This window comes from Strigops habroptila, chromosome 1, assembly GCF_004027225.2.
Source record: "Strigops habroptila isolate Jane chromosome 1, bStrHab1.2.pri, whole genome shotgun sequence".
Classification (NCBI taxonomy): Eukaryota; Metazoa; Chordata; class Aves; order Psittaciformes; family Psittacidae; genus Strigops; species Strigops habroptila.
Window position 1 is genome coordinate 128,072,029 of NC_044277.2, and position 18,729 is coordinate 128,090,757.

Consider the following 18,729-nt stretch of genomic DNA (forward strand, 5'->3'; position numbering starts at 1 on the left):
TTATAGTCATTATTCTGAATATCCCAAAGGACAAATGATCATTAATTTACGCACAGCAATCCAGGAATAGGATTAAACGGGTGATAGGTCACGTATTCAGGAAAAGGACACCACCAAATCAGTGTAAAATATGGTGACAGTTCAGTCTGAATACAAAAACACTAATTTTCTGTCCAAGTTCCTTTAAACTTAGTGGGGATTTTAAACATCAACTTGCAGATGCAAGAAAGAAAAAGAGATGAATTTTACTGAACTTTAAATAGCCTCTATTGAGGCATCCAGCCTAAGTCCATAGCTACCAGCTAACTGATGGAGACAAGCACCTCGAAAACCCAAACCAAAACAAACCTGAACCCATGTAGGTCACACCTTTGTGTTGGCAAGCATCAGAATATCTTCTAAAGGTCCCCCTTCTCTCCATACTTTAGATTACTGAATTTGCTTGTTGTATCATGTTATTTGGACTAGTTGGTAAGCCAGTTTTATAAAGAAAGTTCACTTTTTCTTTAACCATATCACCTTTCACAATTCTGAAGTGGCAGCTTTACCTTTTCAGCAAAATGAAAAAAATACAGATCTGTGTACCAGTTTTTCCTTCTCCGGTACATTTCCTCTTTTTATGTTTTTCAACACCCTAGAGATATTTTTAGAAGCTAAAAATAAGTGATTAAACACATTTCTGTTGTCAGTTGTATACTTTTAAGGTGTCTAGTCTGTCTGATTTGAGGTTTCTATTTTTTTAAAGCTACCTAGCTGAAGTGGAAGCCACCCACACATATTTTTTCTCTGAAAATTTGCAATATAATACTTGCACTGTAGCTCCATTCCTCCATCATACACACTACATCTAGTTTCAGTGGTCTGAACAAGCAAAGGCATGCACGTAATTAATTCCATGAGGGGCAGCTTATTCATATATTCACACACACAACTCTTGCTCTTTGTATATCAGTTGCACATAATTTACAGTGACTATTTCTGCTAAATCAAGTACTGTCTGTAAATTAAATTCTAAATAAAGCTCCAAGTTTTCAGACGGTATTTTTGTTGTAGCTTGATCAAACATTTTCTATTGTTCTACATGCCCATAAGTGCACATACGCATACACACACAATGGAAATGGCTTTTTCTGTTTTTCAGCTTGTGCTATGCAGTAAAATGGTTATAAAAATAACAACATGGCAACAGTTGCTTGCACATGTGGATGTCATAAACATTTTGTGTTACTTTACAACCAAATGTGCTGTCGCAGCAACGGGCCCGTTCCAGAAGCGGGCATGGAAGACGTTTTCTCTGGCACCAAGGTGATTTGCAAGTTGCAAATAAGGAATACAGACGGTGTAGATTAGTTGTAAATTAAAATCACAAGTGTTTCCTTTGTGACACAGATATATACGCACATAGGATATATATATACATACACATAGGATTTGTGCTTTTAAAACAAACAAAAACCAAACACAAACCCTAAACCCAATCAGAGATGTAGTTTTACGAAGAGGGGGGAGACAAGGGATGCACACTTCCTCAGGACCGTGACCCAGCACGTCCCCAGGAGACTTCCCAGAGGTGGAGGCCGCCTTCCCCGCGCTCCCCTCAGCCGGGGACGCGCCCCTCGCCCGCACGAAGCCCTGTGGTGATTTAAGGCCCATGCTCGGGCTCCCGTTTCGGTGTTAAAGCGGTGCCGCTATTTCTGAGTTAGCGCTTGCTCGACACCACCCCCGCCACGCCAGAGCGCCCTCGGCCACTGGTGTGGGGCGGCTCGCGCTCCATCCCGCCAGCCGCCACGGAACGGGACTCTAAAATGGCGGCGGCCGCCAGCGCGGCCGGGCAGGTGAGCGGAGCGGCGGCCGGCGCAGGGCGGCGTGAGGAGAGAGCCCGCCGCCGCCGCTGCTGCTCTGAACGGTCTCCGCCCCTGGCGCGGCCCCCCGCCGCCCCCGCAGCGCCCCCGGCCCGGCCCCACAGGCGAACGGCGCCGGCTTCGCCACCTCGCCGCGCGGAGGGCGCGGTGTGAACGGGAGCTCGCTGCAGCGCAACGAGCGGGGCGTGCTGAGGTGTTCCCGCGGCGGCGGAAGGAGCCCGCCTCCCCCTTCGCCAGGGCAGCGGGGCCGCCCGCGGCTCCTCCGGGAGAGGCGGCCGGCTCTTCCTGGGAAGGATTTGGCCGGGGGAAGCCGCGCACCTGAGCTCCGCGGGAGCGGCTGAGGGCACTGCCGGGGCCTGGGGCCGCGGGGCGCTGTGTTGGAGAGCCGGGGCTGGCTGGGCAGGGGGCTGCCAAGACGGGGAGAGGGTGAGGTCTCGGGTAACGGAGTTTGAGAAATAGAGCTCTAGGGCGCGGCCTGCTTGGCTGTCGGTCGCAGTGCTAGGGATATCCGTTCTCTGAAGCGAGTGTGCGTTCCCTATGGGTATGTCTGGCAGCTCTGTGCCTGCCGCGGTCCCAGGGGCAGGCAACAGCACACTCGGGGCTGTCGCACAAGTACTGTTATCCGGATAGCACATGTTCCTTCTGTAGCTTTTTGTCTGGGTAGAAATTAAAATACAGCCATTTGTCCCCGGTTGTACCTGACAACTGCAGTCAGGCTGCTGGTCATACCGGGTTCTGGGCAAACGGCCACTGTCCCAGCATTAGCTCTGTGCAATATGAAACTTGAGTCCCACGAGCTACTTCTTCCCTCTGTTTGTAAAGTACCACAGGCTCAGCACATTTCCAAGTGCACCCACAGTTATTTTGGGTATATTCACTGTGCCCAGAACATGCTGGTGTATTGGTGCAGCCAATACAGGACCCTCTAGACATGACCATTGGTGCTTCCAAGCCATTTTGTGTTTGTAAAGTTGTATCAATTTTGTGTTTTAAACAGGGGAAGTTCAGGTTAGTCGTAAGGAAGAAGTTCTTTACAGTGAGGGTGGTGAGGCACTGGAATGGGTTGCCCAAGGAAGTTGTGGATGCTCCATCCCTGGCAGTGCTCAAGGCCAGATTGGACAGAGCCTTGGGCGACATGGTCTAGTGTGAGGTGTCCCTGCCTATGGCAGGGGAGTTGGAACTAGGTGATCTTAAGGTCCTTTCCAACCCAAACCATTCTGTGATTCTATGAATAGTGATCTCAATGATGTTGGGCATAAAAACTTGTGTAGTAAAACCATTGTTTTCTGATAAACGTTTTACTTCTTAACAACCACTAGTAACGGAGATCCATAACCCTTCCGTGACTAGGTTTAATTGCTTTTACAAAATACAACACACCAGTAACGTAGTCTGAAAATCAAAGTTGTGTCTACGTTTTTGGACATTAAGTGTACAAGCAGAGTTTCCTGGATGCGTAATTTTAAAAAGTCATCTGCATGAAGTAAAGTTGCATAAAATAAAGTTGCAGCTGTACTGCAAGGTAAGCAGTTTTCTCACTGATCAGCTGTACTGGGTTGGCTGACCTGAGTGGGAAAACCATTTTCCAATCAATGTACATTACTTTTTCACTTCAGTCTATGAACTACGATTCTCCACAGGAGAGGAAAGTTAGTGTAACATAATTGTTGGAGTATTTTGATCAATTTAAAATAGAGACTGCTATTTTAATACCCATCTCTCAGACTATGTTATAGCCTGTGTATAGACTGTTATAGGTGCTGTGATGCATGTATTTTGGTGTGCATATTAATTTAGACACTGAACATGTATATGTTGTAATGAATCTCCAATTATGCAGTGTATTATGCTGACAAATGTACCGTATACTGTAAGGCAGGAGAAAAACAGCTGAAGATCTGTGGCTTTAAGAGGAATGTGGATGTCTTAGTATTGTACCTGGCTGGACGGTAAGTAAAATATGTTTCTAATATGTTTTGGCTTTTACTAGAAGTAGAGTACAGAGTAAATGGTAACTTTTCATAGTGCTTTTTGTGTCACATAATCTCTGAACATCATCTGTATGTGAAATATCAGTAAATCATGTTTCCACCTAGTCCATACATGTTGTGAAGGAAGAAATGGTGAAGATATACTGACATACACAGCAGAGCTCTGCTCACAGTGAAATAGTTAACTGCCTCAGCCATAGGTACACAATCCCAGAATTGCTTGAGGGTCCGTAAGTTCACAGGGTTGTGCATGAACTTCTACCACAGGGAGTAGAGGAGCGAGGCTTAATGGGCTGATCTCTGCCTGTTTGGACTGGCTCATAAGGCTGAGTGGAAAGAGTATCAAGAAGGCAAATGAAAAAACACAGGACCTGCCCAGTCTAAGAACTGCCAAATTTCTGACCTCCCTGAAGAAAGCTGTTACTGCAAAACTCATTGGTAGCACCTTTGAAATTACCTGCATTTCTACTACTAAGAATTGAAGGGAGGGCAGGGCAACACAAAGTGAGTATGAGAACACTTGTTTGGGGCTGGCAGTCCTGATCAGAGAACTGATCTCCTCCGGGAGCTTTATGAAACAGCTTAAGATGTAGGGCAGATGAGAAGAAACCATGCTAAGTGAAGGAAGGCAAAGCTTTCATGAATCTGTGGGTGATCTAGGTTGATAGAGGTGTATGTTGTAGGATGAGCATGCTGAGAGGCTACCGTAGAAAGATGGATACATGACAGGGCATACTTCAAAGTTTTTGGAAAACATAGTTTGAATTTCTGGCCAGGGCATAATTCCAAGTGTTGCATACCTATCTGAAGTCTCACAACTGCATCTGCTGTTCGTACACTTGATATCATATATAAAGAACTAATGTAGTTTAGTAGTTCAGGGGCAAGGCTTTCGAGATCTCTAGGGCCTATGAATAATAAAAAAGGTGGTAAGAGATTTCAGTGTTGTCTAGTTTGGGTTTGGTGGAAATCAGGTGGTCTTGAAAAATCTAAATGTGTCCACTAGTATCTATAAATTCCTTAGCACATCTCCTGATTTACACAAAGTATCTGATGCTTTACAAAAAGAAAATGTAAATTGGACAGTTACTGCCAAAATTAGTAAAATATGTATTTTGGAAAGAAGAAAACATACATAAAATCTAAGGGGGAAGTTTAATTACTGAGAAAATTCTAAACAATGCAAGCGTATGTGTGAATGAATTAAGCCTGTGTACACAGTCTTAATAGGCACATTTCTGACTTTAAACACCTTTATGTGTGCCCTCACTGGCTTTGAAATATTTTTTTGGTATGGCATAAAAAGAAATGTTCAGATGGCAGATATAGAAGTGATCTGTCTTCCCATGAAACTATTTTGAGAAAGATGTTGCAAGCTGACTTCTTTGATGATTGGAGAGAAGTGAATTACTTTTATTCTATACCAATTTATTTAAGCCTTGAACCTCAGCCAATCTCAGTATCAGATCATGCCTCCTTAACTGTTGGTTTGACATAGTTTTCTGCTGGCTGAAATAAGAAAATGAAAAAAATAATAATTAAAGTCAATCAAACAGGAGGGAATGAGTTTCTATTTTAAAACTACTAGTATTAAAGGGACATGAAAAAATGTACGTTTGGACACTGAAAGCTGTCATCCTAGGAAAATTGATTAACTTAGCAGTAGGTAGGTAGGAAAAGAGTGCTGCAGGCCAAAACGGATCAGTTTGTAAGAAAGACATGCAAAGTCTGGAAGGCATCTAGGAAGGGACAGGCTCTTTTTAAATGTTAGAGGAATTAAGCTCTACCTGGGGCAAATTAAATGCCTTAATACCAGAAAAAAACAACAGATCAAGGCTTGGAGATAGTCAAGGTGAGGCTGTTACTAGAGAGGGAGTAACACCAATTAAAATGTAAACCTGTAAACTAGGCATGGAACAGCAGTGACAAAGAATATGAGGAAATTTCGGCTTTGCTACCTGAAAAGCAGTTCAGGGGTGTACAGGAGAATTGGATAGTAGCTCTGTAGGAGCTCTGTATGTCCTGTCAACACTCGTCTGCCTGTCTCTGCTGCTTGCAGTACTGTATTTTCTGGTTACATGTAACAATGGACACATAAATGTGCATTTGCAGGGCTTGTTTTTATGGGTTATTTGAGGAAGCCAAATAACCAGTTTAACAAAGTAGCAGCATGGGATAATCTGATTTTCATAAATACAGGAAAATAAAAATAGAGCATCTCAAATTTGTAGGGTTTGCTCTTGACAGATTTTTGTTTTTCAAATGCGAGATAATTGTGTCCATTCCCCCTTTCTTTGTACCTGGAGGGTTTGTTGAAAACAAAAACCACATGGGCAGCTAGAGGCTGGGATTCACAAGAAGCAGATCATTTTAGGCTGATGATGTGAGGTTAATTTTTATCAATACTGCTAATTCTTTCTGAAACACTGGCTCTAGCCTTGTGATGTGTTAAAATCCACAAGGAAAGTTTTATTATGTCAATTAAAATTTGTCATGTAAAGATCATTATAATTATTCTGGTGGAAATCAAGAATGTTTATTTAAAGAATGAAAAATGAAGAGGAGCAATTAGTGAGGATGACTCTGCAGCTCACTAGTATTCTCTGGTTAGTAGGTAATTTGTTATTGAGAGTACACTGGCAAGCTCAGAGTGCTACATGCACAATTAAGCACAAAACCCTACCTCCCCATAGGAGATAGTTCCAGCCTCAGCGGATGCGCAGTTTGATTTAAAACAAGACTTACTGAACATGAGTAAATACTAAGTATATCTGAGGACAGGAGAGGAGTGCAAAAAGGGCAAAAGATTTCACAAGATGGAGTAATATGAAAAATAGTAAGAAATGTACATTGATGTTGTTGGCTCCTCTGGCCCTGTGCCTGGACAATCCACACCACACCTTCGAAGCAGTTTTCCTTTTAGATTTGTGTCCCTGGGATGCCAATCATCTTCTCGTGTGTTCTGAGCAGGATTTCTACTAACTGCTGAGTACATGGGACTTGCTCTCCCTGGGAAAAGAAATGCTGTTATGGTTTAAAAAACACTGTATCACTTAGTTTGTTCCCATTTCTTTGCTTTGTTATGCTTTCAGGCGTGCAGAATGCTTACGCTGACTCTGCCATCTTTCTCATCTCAGGGTGAGAAATAATGTTGATTAGTTTCTGTGACATTTTCAGGCAGATGAATGTTTGAAAGAAACATGAACACCAGAGACAATACAGAAAACAGCAAAATATGGGCAAACAGAAGAGAAAGTATCATTGGTAGAGAAATGTGGATGGGAAATGCTGTGCAGAATTTGGAAAATGAGATGTGGTGACTGTGTGGTGTGAGGATGTGAACACAGCCTGGGTCAGTCACAACAAAATTTTGTAGTAACTTCAAAGTAAATGAATAATGATTTGAATTGAAACTATTTTATAAGGAATTCACTATTGCTTGTGGGCAAAGGTAGTATTAGAGATATACTATTGTGTGTGAGGCAAAGGTAATACTAGGACAGGGTAAAAGGAAGTGATGAATTAATCAAGGATTACTGGCATATAGAAGGGAGGAAGAAGATAAGATACAGCTGATGCTGATTTGTTGAGGCAAGAGTGATGGGTACAAATGGAAGGAACTGGAGTGAAATAAGTGTGGTATATGTTCAAAGGGTGTGACTAGAAAGGTGAAAATCATATTGAAATCTCCAATAATACTAACTCGTGCAAGGTGTTACCAGAAGGCAGGCATAGATGGATAACTAGCATATCAAATTCAGTGTCCAGCATAACAAAGTAGTTATCTAATAAAGGCAGTCAGGTATGGTGAGAATAATTCATAATTTTTCATCTTATTTCAGGTGCTCTGAAACATTTCTGTGTGTTACAGGTTCTGTTTCTTCACAACAACCAGTTAAAAAACCTTGGCAAAACAGTGAAGGGATTGAAAGGAATTATAAGCTTGCAGACCCTGAGCAATACCTTATTTTTATTTTGCAGAACAGCGAGCAGTAGTTTTTTAGTGTTTCTTATCAGCATGTTTCTTGTCTGTTTCCACATTATTTGCCAATAGCTTTTGAAGCTAATTATCAATTTTAGCCAAATTTGACAGAAGAAAGAAATCTCTAAGACATGAAAATTCCACAGAGAGTACCTCAACTAAGAAAAAGCTGCCAAATGAGTTCAGAAGTTAACTCCTTTTGGCTGCTGGCTAGCCAGTCTCCTGGATGAGTAGCTTGGAGGCAGTCAAAGCAGTTTACTGCTGCCTTTTCATGAGGGGAAATGGGAGCACAGTGAGATCATCATAGAGGTGAAGGGACTTGAGAAACGGGTATTATTGCTGTTGAGAGCATGGATGATAGGTTATAGAACCCAAACTTCTGTCTCATTAATTCTGTTTCTCACAGAACTTACTTTCTGCATCTTTTTGGCAGATATACTTTAGATATTAAGTATGACAATATCTGTTAAGTAGCATACTTTTTGGTAACACTGGCTGGAAATGAAAGTAGCATAGGGTCTGAAGTTTCAAATGAAGTTGTACAAGAGAGTGTTGGCTCCGCCAAGTTACAACGTAAGAAGGAGCCTCCAGGGAAGGTAGGATTATATGCTGTAAACCTATTGAAAGTGAATATGTAAGCAGTCTTTTTCCATGGTTCCTGAAAGAATGTCATCATAGGTCATGTCAAATGCTCAATACTTTGAGAAAACAGGAAGCAAGTTTAGTGACACAGTTAATGGAGGTGAATGCCATGAAGCCATAACTCCGCATGCATTCAGAAAACTGAATGTATGATTGCAGGAAAGGAAAATACGGCTTGAAAAGTAAACTTAGTCTGTTTGAGAATGCAGTTGTTTGAAGTGATTAGGGGAAGTTTGGACAGACATCCATGTATGAATGGTGTAGTCACTTGGATTTAATGTTATAGCCCTACAAATTAATAGGGAGCTTCAACAAGTAACACGAGTTTGTCATACTCATTGCAACCATTTGTGGGAAATAAAGACAAATAGCAGATGGGTAAAGTGCTGCTGAGTTACTGAGAATGGCAGTCACTATGGCAGGCATAGTGAAAACTGGGTGCACATTAGACTGGTCACCACCATAGAAAAGCAAGTGTTTAACAGAACTATCAAATGACACATAGACTATACCAGTCTACCCTGATACAAAAAATTGTTCTTTGGCTCAAATATCTGAGAGTAAACACTAATCAGTAGAAGAAACATGATAACCTTAATAACCTTAACTTCACAGCCCTTCCCTTCTGACCTTTGCAGTCAGGAAAAAAATCGTCAATGTGTTTGTTTCAAAGAGATTTCATAATAATGAGTTCTCAAACTAACAGGACTCTATTGGTTTAATAAAATGCACTTTCATATTTGAAGCAAATTACAGCAGTAAATTAACAAGATACATTTTAAAAGTCATATCCTATATATCATATCATCACTATATCATTGATATGCTTACTTGCAATATTAAGAAGTGTGAAATGGGTTCAGAACTTGCACTGTGTAGCTTTGAAAAGGGCTGTGCCCATAACTCACCTCTGTAGAATGAAAACTCTTTTGGGAATGGAAGGGTTCTCACTGTTGTGAGGTAGATTTTTTTATTGCCAGACATTCCGATTAAACAAAAAATCACTTGCTGGCCTTCAGCAGAGCTCCTGCTTGCACAACACAGTTTATTCTTTTGTAGCTCTTGGGGACATTAGAACTATTAAAATGGGGCTGTCTAATACACTGTTATTGTTCACTTCAGAAGTAGCATCCAGCTGCTAAAATGTTGCATTTCTCTTCCTTAAGGCTCTCTTGTGACTTTAGCCACTGGATTTGTAGCAGGACACCATTCTTCATCAGGCATTTAGGGAAGACATTCAGCTTCTAAAGATTTACTGGATGGGTTGCTCACAACTGCAGCCTTTTGGGAGATAGGGAGGGTTTCTTTATGGGCTCACCTTGTGCTCCCATCCCCCCTTTGGAATCCAAGAGTTTTGTTATGTACTCTGTAAATTGCCTCAAGTGATTTATTATCCACAGCTGATAACATCTTGCTGCTAGACCTCAGAAAACTTTTTGTTCTTTACTGTGTTTCTACCACAGTAGTTCCTTTCTGCCCCTTGTGGGATAGGCACACTGTTTTCTACACTCCAGATAGAGAAAACAGGCAGAACTGTGGAGGAAGAAAGCATTATCCCGAATGTGTAGAAGTAAAATTGCATGACCTTGACAAGAAAGTAGATAGCAGAGCCAAGAATTGATCCCAGGTGTTTTTTAAAATAAGACCGCCTTGATCTGTGCAATGCTTGGATTTATTGTACGAATGAGCAGTAGAAAAAATCAGATACTCTAAACCAAACCTACAAATCATACTTCAAGTAGCATCCAGATTCAGAAGTACTTAGTATCAACCCCAGTTTGTGCCTTGGAAAAATCTGTCTTGAATCTTTATTCCATCCCACTACCAAACGTACCTACTTCGGGAGATCTTTCTGAAACATTTTCCTCTCTGGAGTGCTGTCATGTATTTTCTTGACTCAAGGCCGACCATCAGATATATACCTAATATTCTTCCTGATCAACGCTTCCTAGAAAAAAATAGGTATGTGCTACTTTGTTCGGTAAAAATGAACTTTCTTTTGCTGCCACCTTGTGGGTCTCTCACTACGTCTAAGTACAGTGGTTTTTAAAAAATCTATTAAAGAATTCAAATATTTGAAGTTCTCCTCTGAAACACAGGCAGGTGCTTTCTGGGGAGGAGATAAGGAGATACCAACTGCCCATTCCAGCCTTACTGCGCCCTCGAGGTAACTGCTAAACCACATCAAGCACTAAGCCCTCTTCAGCAGACATACTTATCCTTATTTCATGAAGAACATGAAAGAATGTCTTGCAGTTTGCAAGTCTGTGTGGAATGCTTCAGACATTTTTCCTTCTTCTAGTACCTCTTATTTGCTTCTGTATAATATCATCTTTCCCTCCCTAACTGCTAAATTTACCTATAGCAGGATTTTTTTACCCTAGAGTGAATATTAGTCACAGCCTCTCCTCAAAAAGAGAAAACCAGACCAGTGCAGAGCTTGGTAGAAGTTGTCAAAATTATTAATTGAAGAGTTTTCTTTTTCTGCTCTGGTCTCAAGGTGGCAGCCTCCTCCTGGTTATTTTTACTGTCTCAGAAGAACAGCATTTGCATAAGAAGAAAAATGGCATTATTATGTTTTCCATTTAGGGAAACCCCCCCACCCAACACGTTTGTTTGTTTGTTTGTTTGTTTGTTAGCTGATCTGGGAATGAGCAGTTTCTATTTTAATCAACATCAGAGATCACTCATGAAACAAACTGATCTGGCATGTTAGCTGGGCTAATGTTCCACAGCGGGCAAAGCAGCAGCACAGGATTGATGCCTGTCTCTATACTGCAAAGGTTTGGTTATTCAGGTGATGGGAACCTGGATGTATTTTGGTCAAGTTCCTAACGGGTGTTTGGAGCATAGTACCTCAAGTCCCAATGGAAGTTAGCAATGTTCTCTGGAACTCAGGCCCTTTTAGACGTTTTGCTCTTTAAGTTTCTTGAGTTTTCAAACTCATCTGTCAAAACATCAGAAGACTGGGGATTTACATTGTATATTGCCTCTGTGGCACGAAAACTTCGCATCAGCTATGATGAAGCCTTAGGTGACCTAGGGCTCACCCAGTTTTAGTAACTCTCTCCCCTTACAAATTTTGTGTCTTACCTTTAAGCTGTCACACCTAAAAGACTACTGTTATTTAAAACAGGCATCACCTAACAATACATAAGACAATGAAAGGCAAACACTTAGTGGTTTTGTCTCTATATCATAAAAAAGTAGAAAAAAACCCAACCCTTCAAAGGTTTGGAGTGCACGACGGCACCTTAACTCACTTCTTGCCTGTGGTATTTTGCATGCTCTGCAGTAAGCCAATGCTTGCAAGTCCCTGTTTAGTTGAGTAATTTTGCATGTCTAAAGAGACTGTGCTTTGTTTACCCAGCATAAGAACGATTTGATAATGTTTTGTACAAAATTTTTGGCTAAGAATGATCCTTAATTTTCCTACCTTGTGAAGTCAGTTGTTTTTCTTTTGCTGGGTTTGGGTTTTTCTGATGATGTTTGTTTTTTCTGTATACATTTTGCAGACCTATTCCATAACCCTCTGGCACAAGACCCAGACTACTGGCTTTATGTGATACACCTCCTGCCTGCAGTACAGCTCCTTGACAGGAAGTGTAAGGATTGCTTTCCTCTTCTCCCAAAGCATTGGCAGTTGCTTTTGATTTTAATCAGTGTGGAAAAAATAGGTGAATTAATCTTGCCTGTTCTTTTGCATGCTTTTGTTGATATAGTAAAAGATCTAATGAACAAATATCAATTTGTTTTTCACAAGATTTGTCAAGGAAATAGGGTTTTCACAGCATAAACAGTTTACTTTGCCAAATGCTTTTGATTTCTGCCTTTTTAAATTGTGTATGTTTGTCTGGTATCTTGGTCTATATAGTTTTGGGTAAAAGATAAAAGCCTGTGCTTAGAAACATGTGCCTATATTTGTGTATTCAAACTGGTATATTCACTTTGGTGAGCACGTTTACTTAGGTATGGGTAATATCCTCAGCTACCTATGTGTTTCTGTACAGTTAAAATATGTATATCACGTTTCTTGGTGAGGTTCATGCTGACCAAGTTTTCAAATATGTCTTCATAAATCACCAAGAGATCTTTCACAGCTTGTCTACTGTAAATTCTATGTGTGTGTGTGTGGGGGGGGAGGGGGAATTGTCTTAAGAACAGGCAGATGATAAATCAGGCAATCAATAAACACACCTCAGCAGACCCAGAAAATCATCTTTGGTGATTTTTGTCTCTGGTATTTGGAAAGCTGTGTGATTGGCAGGAGGACTGAAAATTACTGCAGAGCTCTGAGAAGGGTGTTGATTCCTACCCCAGCACTACCTTGTAAGAAAGCAGCAAGGAAAAACAATGTCATCCTGAAAACCTGCTCCCAGTCTCTAGGAGAGTCAGGATGCAGGGTTTGAGCAAGGCAGCCCCAGGACATCTGCAGGCGCTGGCAGACTGTGTAGCTTTGTCATGAAGGAAAGCTGGTGGATGGACCACAGCTGCTGGATCTGACCGCGTGGCCATTTGCTTTCACATTCGTTTTGCACTGGTATCTCCATCAGTCTCTTGCATATCTGATGTTGTGTTAGACCTGTTCTTAGCACGTCTGTCAGACTGTTTTACTAATGATCGGTTTTGACTAGGGAGTGACGACTGAAGCTTAATGTGCTGGAAAATGTGTGTTGCATTTACAGTTCTAGAAACACCTCCGTAAAACTTCCTGGACTTAACCTCCTAAATACAGTTATACTGTAATAAGTCCTGGATTAAGACTTGTGGCATTAATTTGCATCAAACTGTACCTTGGACTTTCTATTTAGTGAGCCATTTCTCTAACATTACAAAGCTTCTTCCCCATCTGTGGAACATTACCACAGCATAGTCCTGGCTGTCTCCTTTACTCAAGACATGTGCTCACGCTTCTGTTACCTCCAGGCATGACTACTGCAGTTCCTTCCTAATTGGTCCCCTAGACACCATGACTTCAGAACTTCCCTGAATTCAGAATGCTTCTGCCAAAGTTACTTGTTCGAAACCTTTAGCTCACTTCTGTTCCATAGCTGAAGTACTTAGTATGCAGTTCATGTCGTTGAAATTAACATCCCCTACTTGACTTAACAGTTTCAAACTCTTTATTAAAAATTTAAAGTTATTTCTGAGTTGAAATGCAAAACAGGAAAATTTGAAGCTTTTCTTTTGATTCCATTCCAACAGTTTTCTCTGTAAATGAGCAACGGGAACCGAACCGGCCTTGGCACTGGACTGGTTTTTGCTATTTATAACAAAACTTCCAAATCTTTACTGACTTCTGCAGTAGATCTCATTTAAGTGGTATGAAAAGTCTTACTTTCTACTTTCGTGGTTTAAAACTTCTGATCCTACTGCACTCGAAAGAAAAAACTTCATTTGATTGGACCGGGCTTCACCCTAAAGCCTTAGGAAGTATCACTCCATGTTCCCATTTTGAATTGTTGTGAAATTATGTAGATTTACATTGCTATTATTACAAAAGTGAATTGCCTTCTGCATGCACATAGATAGTACCAGCCTTTTCAGCTGGTAGGGGAAATGAAATGTTTATATCCCTTTTAACAGCAGTTACACAAAGAGAAAGGAAGTCAGCACTTCATCTTTGTAACTACGAAAGGTCTTGCTTGTGTCATGCAGTCCATAGCTTTTGGAAAGAGAGTAGATATACACCCCTGGAGACTACAGTAGGATCTAGCAGATGCACTCAGCCAGCCAGAAGAGTGATGATGCCCTCAGGTATTTATACTAACGTAAGGAAAAGCATACATGTTTAGGTGACTGGAATTAGAAAAGGTTCTTCTCATTCATCTGATAAAGGTGTTTATTTTAGTAATAAAGTACAAATACATCAGGAACTCAACCAAATTTTTTTATCAAGTAAGCAGCAGTAGCAGCAATAGGCAACAAATGAATCCTTCTACTAAGAGTATTGTAGCAAATAAGTTCTACTCGCTCGAGTTACAGAATTATCTTTAAAGATAGCTGAAGAAACAACATTTCTTTCCTCTTTTTTTTTTCCAACATGTGTCCTGTGAGTGTTTAGTTTTACTTTTATTTAATTAGGAGCATCTCGATACACTTCCAGGCTGAGTCTCAGTGATCAGCATCACAGAGTTCTGATGCCCTCTAGTGCTTTTATAAAATAATCTCTTGAAGAAAGCTATTTGCTTCTAAATAGTGGTTTTAATTTTACGTATCTTGCCTGGTTTTGTAAGCAGATTCCTTTTTATGCTTTCCAAGCTGAGAATATATTAATGATGTCTTAGAATAGCATATAAAGTAATTATTAAAGTTCTTAAAATATTTGGATCCAAAAGACAGCATGATCCTGGCACAAGAAAGTAGGTGAATACCACCTGGAACCCTGTGACTTGTATCGTAGGAGATACCCAGAACAAACCTTGAAATTCCATACAATATTACCTGCTATTGTCATGTTTTAAAGATAAGGAAACCAGTATTGTGCATAGATGGCATTTTAAACATTACATCTAGGAGTGTAGATGAAGTTTGAAACAGTAATAAAATACCTGCTTTTTCTTTTTTTCTAATATATGTCTCCCGATAATAAACATGAGAGCAGTGCATTTAACAGTAATTTTGAGAAGGCTGGGAAAAAAAGGATAGTTTAATCATATTGAAGAATTGGTTTGTTTTGCTGGTAATTTTCAAAGTAGGCATACAATTGTCTGTATCTCTGCCATGCCATCATTCATGTGTATAGACAGTGGCATCTTCTGTGGAAGAACAGCAAAAAACTAAAAAAGGCATGGAAATGTATGTCTGTGGGAAATAAACCACAAGAACTGCATAAACTTAAAAAAAAATCCCTGACAGATCCTTCTTTCCATAGTAATTTAATTAAATATGATCTTGAACATTTCACATCATCTGCTAGGTTCTGGTTCATTTGAACAAGTACTTTAGGAGTGGGATGTCCTAAAGCCATAGCTGTCATATCCTTATTTTCATTATGAAAACATCATCCTTTCATTTTCATAATGAAAATGCTGTACAGCCATTAATGTCTTCATTTGAACTTTTTGTTACAGGTTCTGAATTTGGAAATCAGAGAAATAAGTAAGTAAATTTTTGGATTTTTTTCTTTTGCATCTCTGAAGCATTTACTTCATTTCCTCTTCTCTAAAAAATGCCCTAAGGTGCACCTAAAGGTGCCTAAAAAATACCCTCAGCAGAGGAAACAGCCAGGAAAAATGAGCTTTTGAACAAATTTCTGGGCTTTGAATGTAACGTAGTTGCAACTCTATACTGTTCTGATCAGACAACCTGCCCACTGCTGTCTGAGATTCAATATTGAAAGGTATTGCACATTTGGAAATGGGTATATAAAAATGCTATTTATTTATAAGATCAAATACTGATCACAGGAAAAAGCATGCTTTAAGTATTAGAGCATCAGAATAGCTGTTCTATATTATGGCCCAGAAAACTTTCTCCTGACTGGCTGTTCAACATACATACTCTCTGGAAAATATTATGACTTATAGAATTAAACATTTTTAGTCTGTACTTGATGTTACATTTATTCTGTTCAGTTTCAAAATCCTAGAAATAAATGTAAAACTTATTTCTGTGTCTGGATTGAAGCAGCATAAACATTGCCTTTTAATGTGCCTTTTAGATGCTATCTTTATAAGAGTAGATATGAAAACTTCAGATATCAGGCTTGGGTTTACTTTCTAGATTTACATGTGAAAATGTTTGAAACATTTATTAAAGGAAATAATAAAGCCTACACAGGATGATATTCTTTAACAATTTGATTTTATATAGCTGTTCACTTTGGGTACAGCTCTTTACAGTCAAGCTACTTTATGCTTAAAAATTAATTCTTCCCTGCTTTCAGTGGAGTTAGCTGTCCTTATTCATAGAGTGGTTGTACAGCTTCCTCTCCATCTGACTTAAGTAGATGCTTAGGCTTTGCAAGGTGCCTTGTCATGGCGAAGAGTGTTACACTCAGTGGAGATGGTTTGTATTAGTTGTGTGTTACTGCAGGTACATCTTTAAGAAATAAGTTCTTATAATATCAGGTTTTAATATTGCATCATCTCGGTTAAAAGGTTTTGGTCTAACATGGAGTCATTCTCAATTCTGCATTGATGTTGTGCATCTGCCACTTTGTTCTCTCCCAGACTGCAGCTGTGGCAGGATACAGGAACAACGCAAGCTCAGTGTCATGGATTCAGAGCTTGGAGAAGGAATATTTGCATGGTGGATAGTTAAAAGATCCATCGTGAAATAAATGTGCATTTGCATTAATGGATATCATATCGCTATGAAATAATAAAATTAGTTTTATGATTTCTGTTGAATCAGAGCATTAGAAGTGTACAACAATTAATTCTTTTTTGAGGGGAGGGGGGAAAGCAGTGAAAACAAAATAGCATTCTTAAGTCTGCTATAAATGCATTTTAAATAATTTATAGCATGATTTTTTCCCCTTAGAATACTGTGATTCTGACCTTTTCTCATTTTGTTTTGCTTTCTTAAATCTGGTAAAAGAAGGAAACCACCTGAAAATGTAACCTTTTCAAATCCTCACAGGTAGGGTCACGGTGACTTCTAACTTCACTTTCTACACAGGGTGCGTGTAACAAATTAGCTCCAAAGTAGTTTGGAAGCGTTCAGAAAATGCACATTTTCTTTGTTCTTTTTGCAGAGAACCATTTGAGAACCCCGAAGATGCCGTTTTACTCCGGGCAATGGCAAGGTCTCTAATGGAATTTTCCTATGTTGACTGGAACAACGTAGCCACCCCTCGAGAAAGACGGCTTGAAAACAAAGCAGCAGCAGAAGCCTGTAAGAAGCTGACAGTCCTGTTTAGATGAGTGCTTTCTTCCTGAAGAAAAAAAATTCCTCTTTCCAGGGTGGAGATAAGCTCCTTAAGTAAGTTACTGTCTCTATAAAACAAGTACATTAAAACACACACCTAATTAAATGAACTTCCAGCAAAAGAAGTATTAGTTTAACATTCCTTTTAGCATCAGATGTAACATAGAGAGTGAAGAAAGTAAGAAAACAAATGATAGTGCAGTGTTCCAATAAAGGTGGCTTGAAATTCAATTCTTACCATACCTTTATTACCAGAAGTCATTAAAGCTAAACTGCAAGTTAATTTTTAAGAAACTAAGGATAAATAATTTCATTCCTTATAGTTTCTACAGGAGAAATTAGTCTTGCCATGTTCGCTAGCAGCAGTTTGTCCTCCCCAATCAGTATAAAGATAGGAGAAAGCAACCATTAAGCTTTTTTCATTTCTGAGAGGGGTTGAAGTATCAATTTGTGTGCTGCATGAATGCGCTGAAAGCTTAGTTTTATACTCAGTACAGTGGAACTGTGAGCTCTTAAGAGTGCTTATACCTGGCTCTAACACTCTCCCAGGGTGCAGGTCTCTGCTTGCTGGTCCTTTTAGAGGGACAGGGCTTGCCATACACAATGCGCTGCCCCAAGGCTGCTGGCAGGTTTTAGCACTGTCTTCTATAACCACATGGGTCATACTGTGCTGTAGCACTACACCTGACGCTTTTGGCTTCTAAAGCCTACCATCACTACCAGTACCACCACTAGGGAAGCTACTGGGAGATGTACATAGAGATCACATCTTTCTCCCTCCGTCCTGCCAAAGGCTTAGAGTCAATGCTATCTAACGTATCAAAGCCTTTCTTCAGCCTGTGGCTTGTCTTCTGGGTTCCTTCCTTCTCCCCTAAATTAGCACAGGACAGTCTACGTTGCAGGGATCTCTGGAGTTTTATCTAGTCCAACCTTTCCTGTTGAAAGCAGGTCTGAGATTAGGTTATCCAGTGCCCTGTCAAGGGGAGTTGAGTATTGCCAGTGCAGGGGGTACCACCACTTGTTGGCAATCTCTTGCAGTGTTTAAGTGCACTCCAGAGCATTTTTCTTATACTCAGATGGAATTTCACCTGCAAAAACTTGGGCCTCTTGGCTATTCTCCTGTCACGGTGCGTGCCCCATCTTCTGTGTAACTACCTCTAGGTGATTAGATCTCCCCAGGTCTTCTTTTCTCTGGGCTGAGCAAACCAAATTCCTCCAACCCTCTGATCACCACGGTGGCAGGACCTCTCTTGTTTTTTAGTGTCTCTCTAGAACTGAGCTGACCGAAACAGGACACCTTTGACCTCCTGGCTGTACTACTGTCTTCGCTGATGCATGGCACCCTTTACCTTTGGTGCTCCAGGTGAGCTTACTGCTC

At 40.4% G+C, this 18,729-nt stretch overlaps 1 protein-coding gene across 1 annotated transcript in view; it reads left to right on the top strand.

Annotated features, from left to right (window-relative positions):
• Window positions 1-2,793: 2,793 nt before the first annotated feature.
• LRRC72 (leucine rich repeat containing 72) overlaps window positions 2,794-18,729 on the top strand; it is a 29,310-nt gene continuing 13,374 nt past the window's right edge. Inside the window, 10 exon segments of the mRNA XM_030484752.1 lie at window positions 2,794-2,827; window positions 3,703-3,811; window positions 7,691-7,809; window positions 7,925-8,023; window positions 11,993-12,082; window positions 14,064-14,116; window positions 14,118-14,162; window positions 14,165-14,234; window positions 15,551-15,578; window positions 17,179-17,405. Coding sequence (XP_030340612.1) covers window positions 2,794-2,827; window positions 3,703-3,811; window positions 7,691-7,809; window positions 7,925-8,023; window positions 11,993-12,082; window positions 14,064-14,116; window positions 14,118-14,162; window positions 14,165-14,234; window positions 15,551-15,578; window positions 17,179-17,347 — 816 coding nt within the window. The 3' untranslated portion in view covers window positions 17,348-17,405.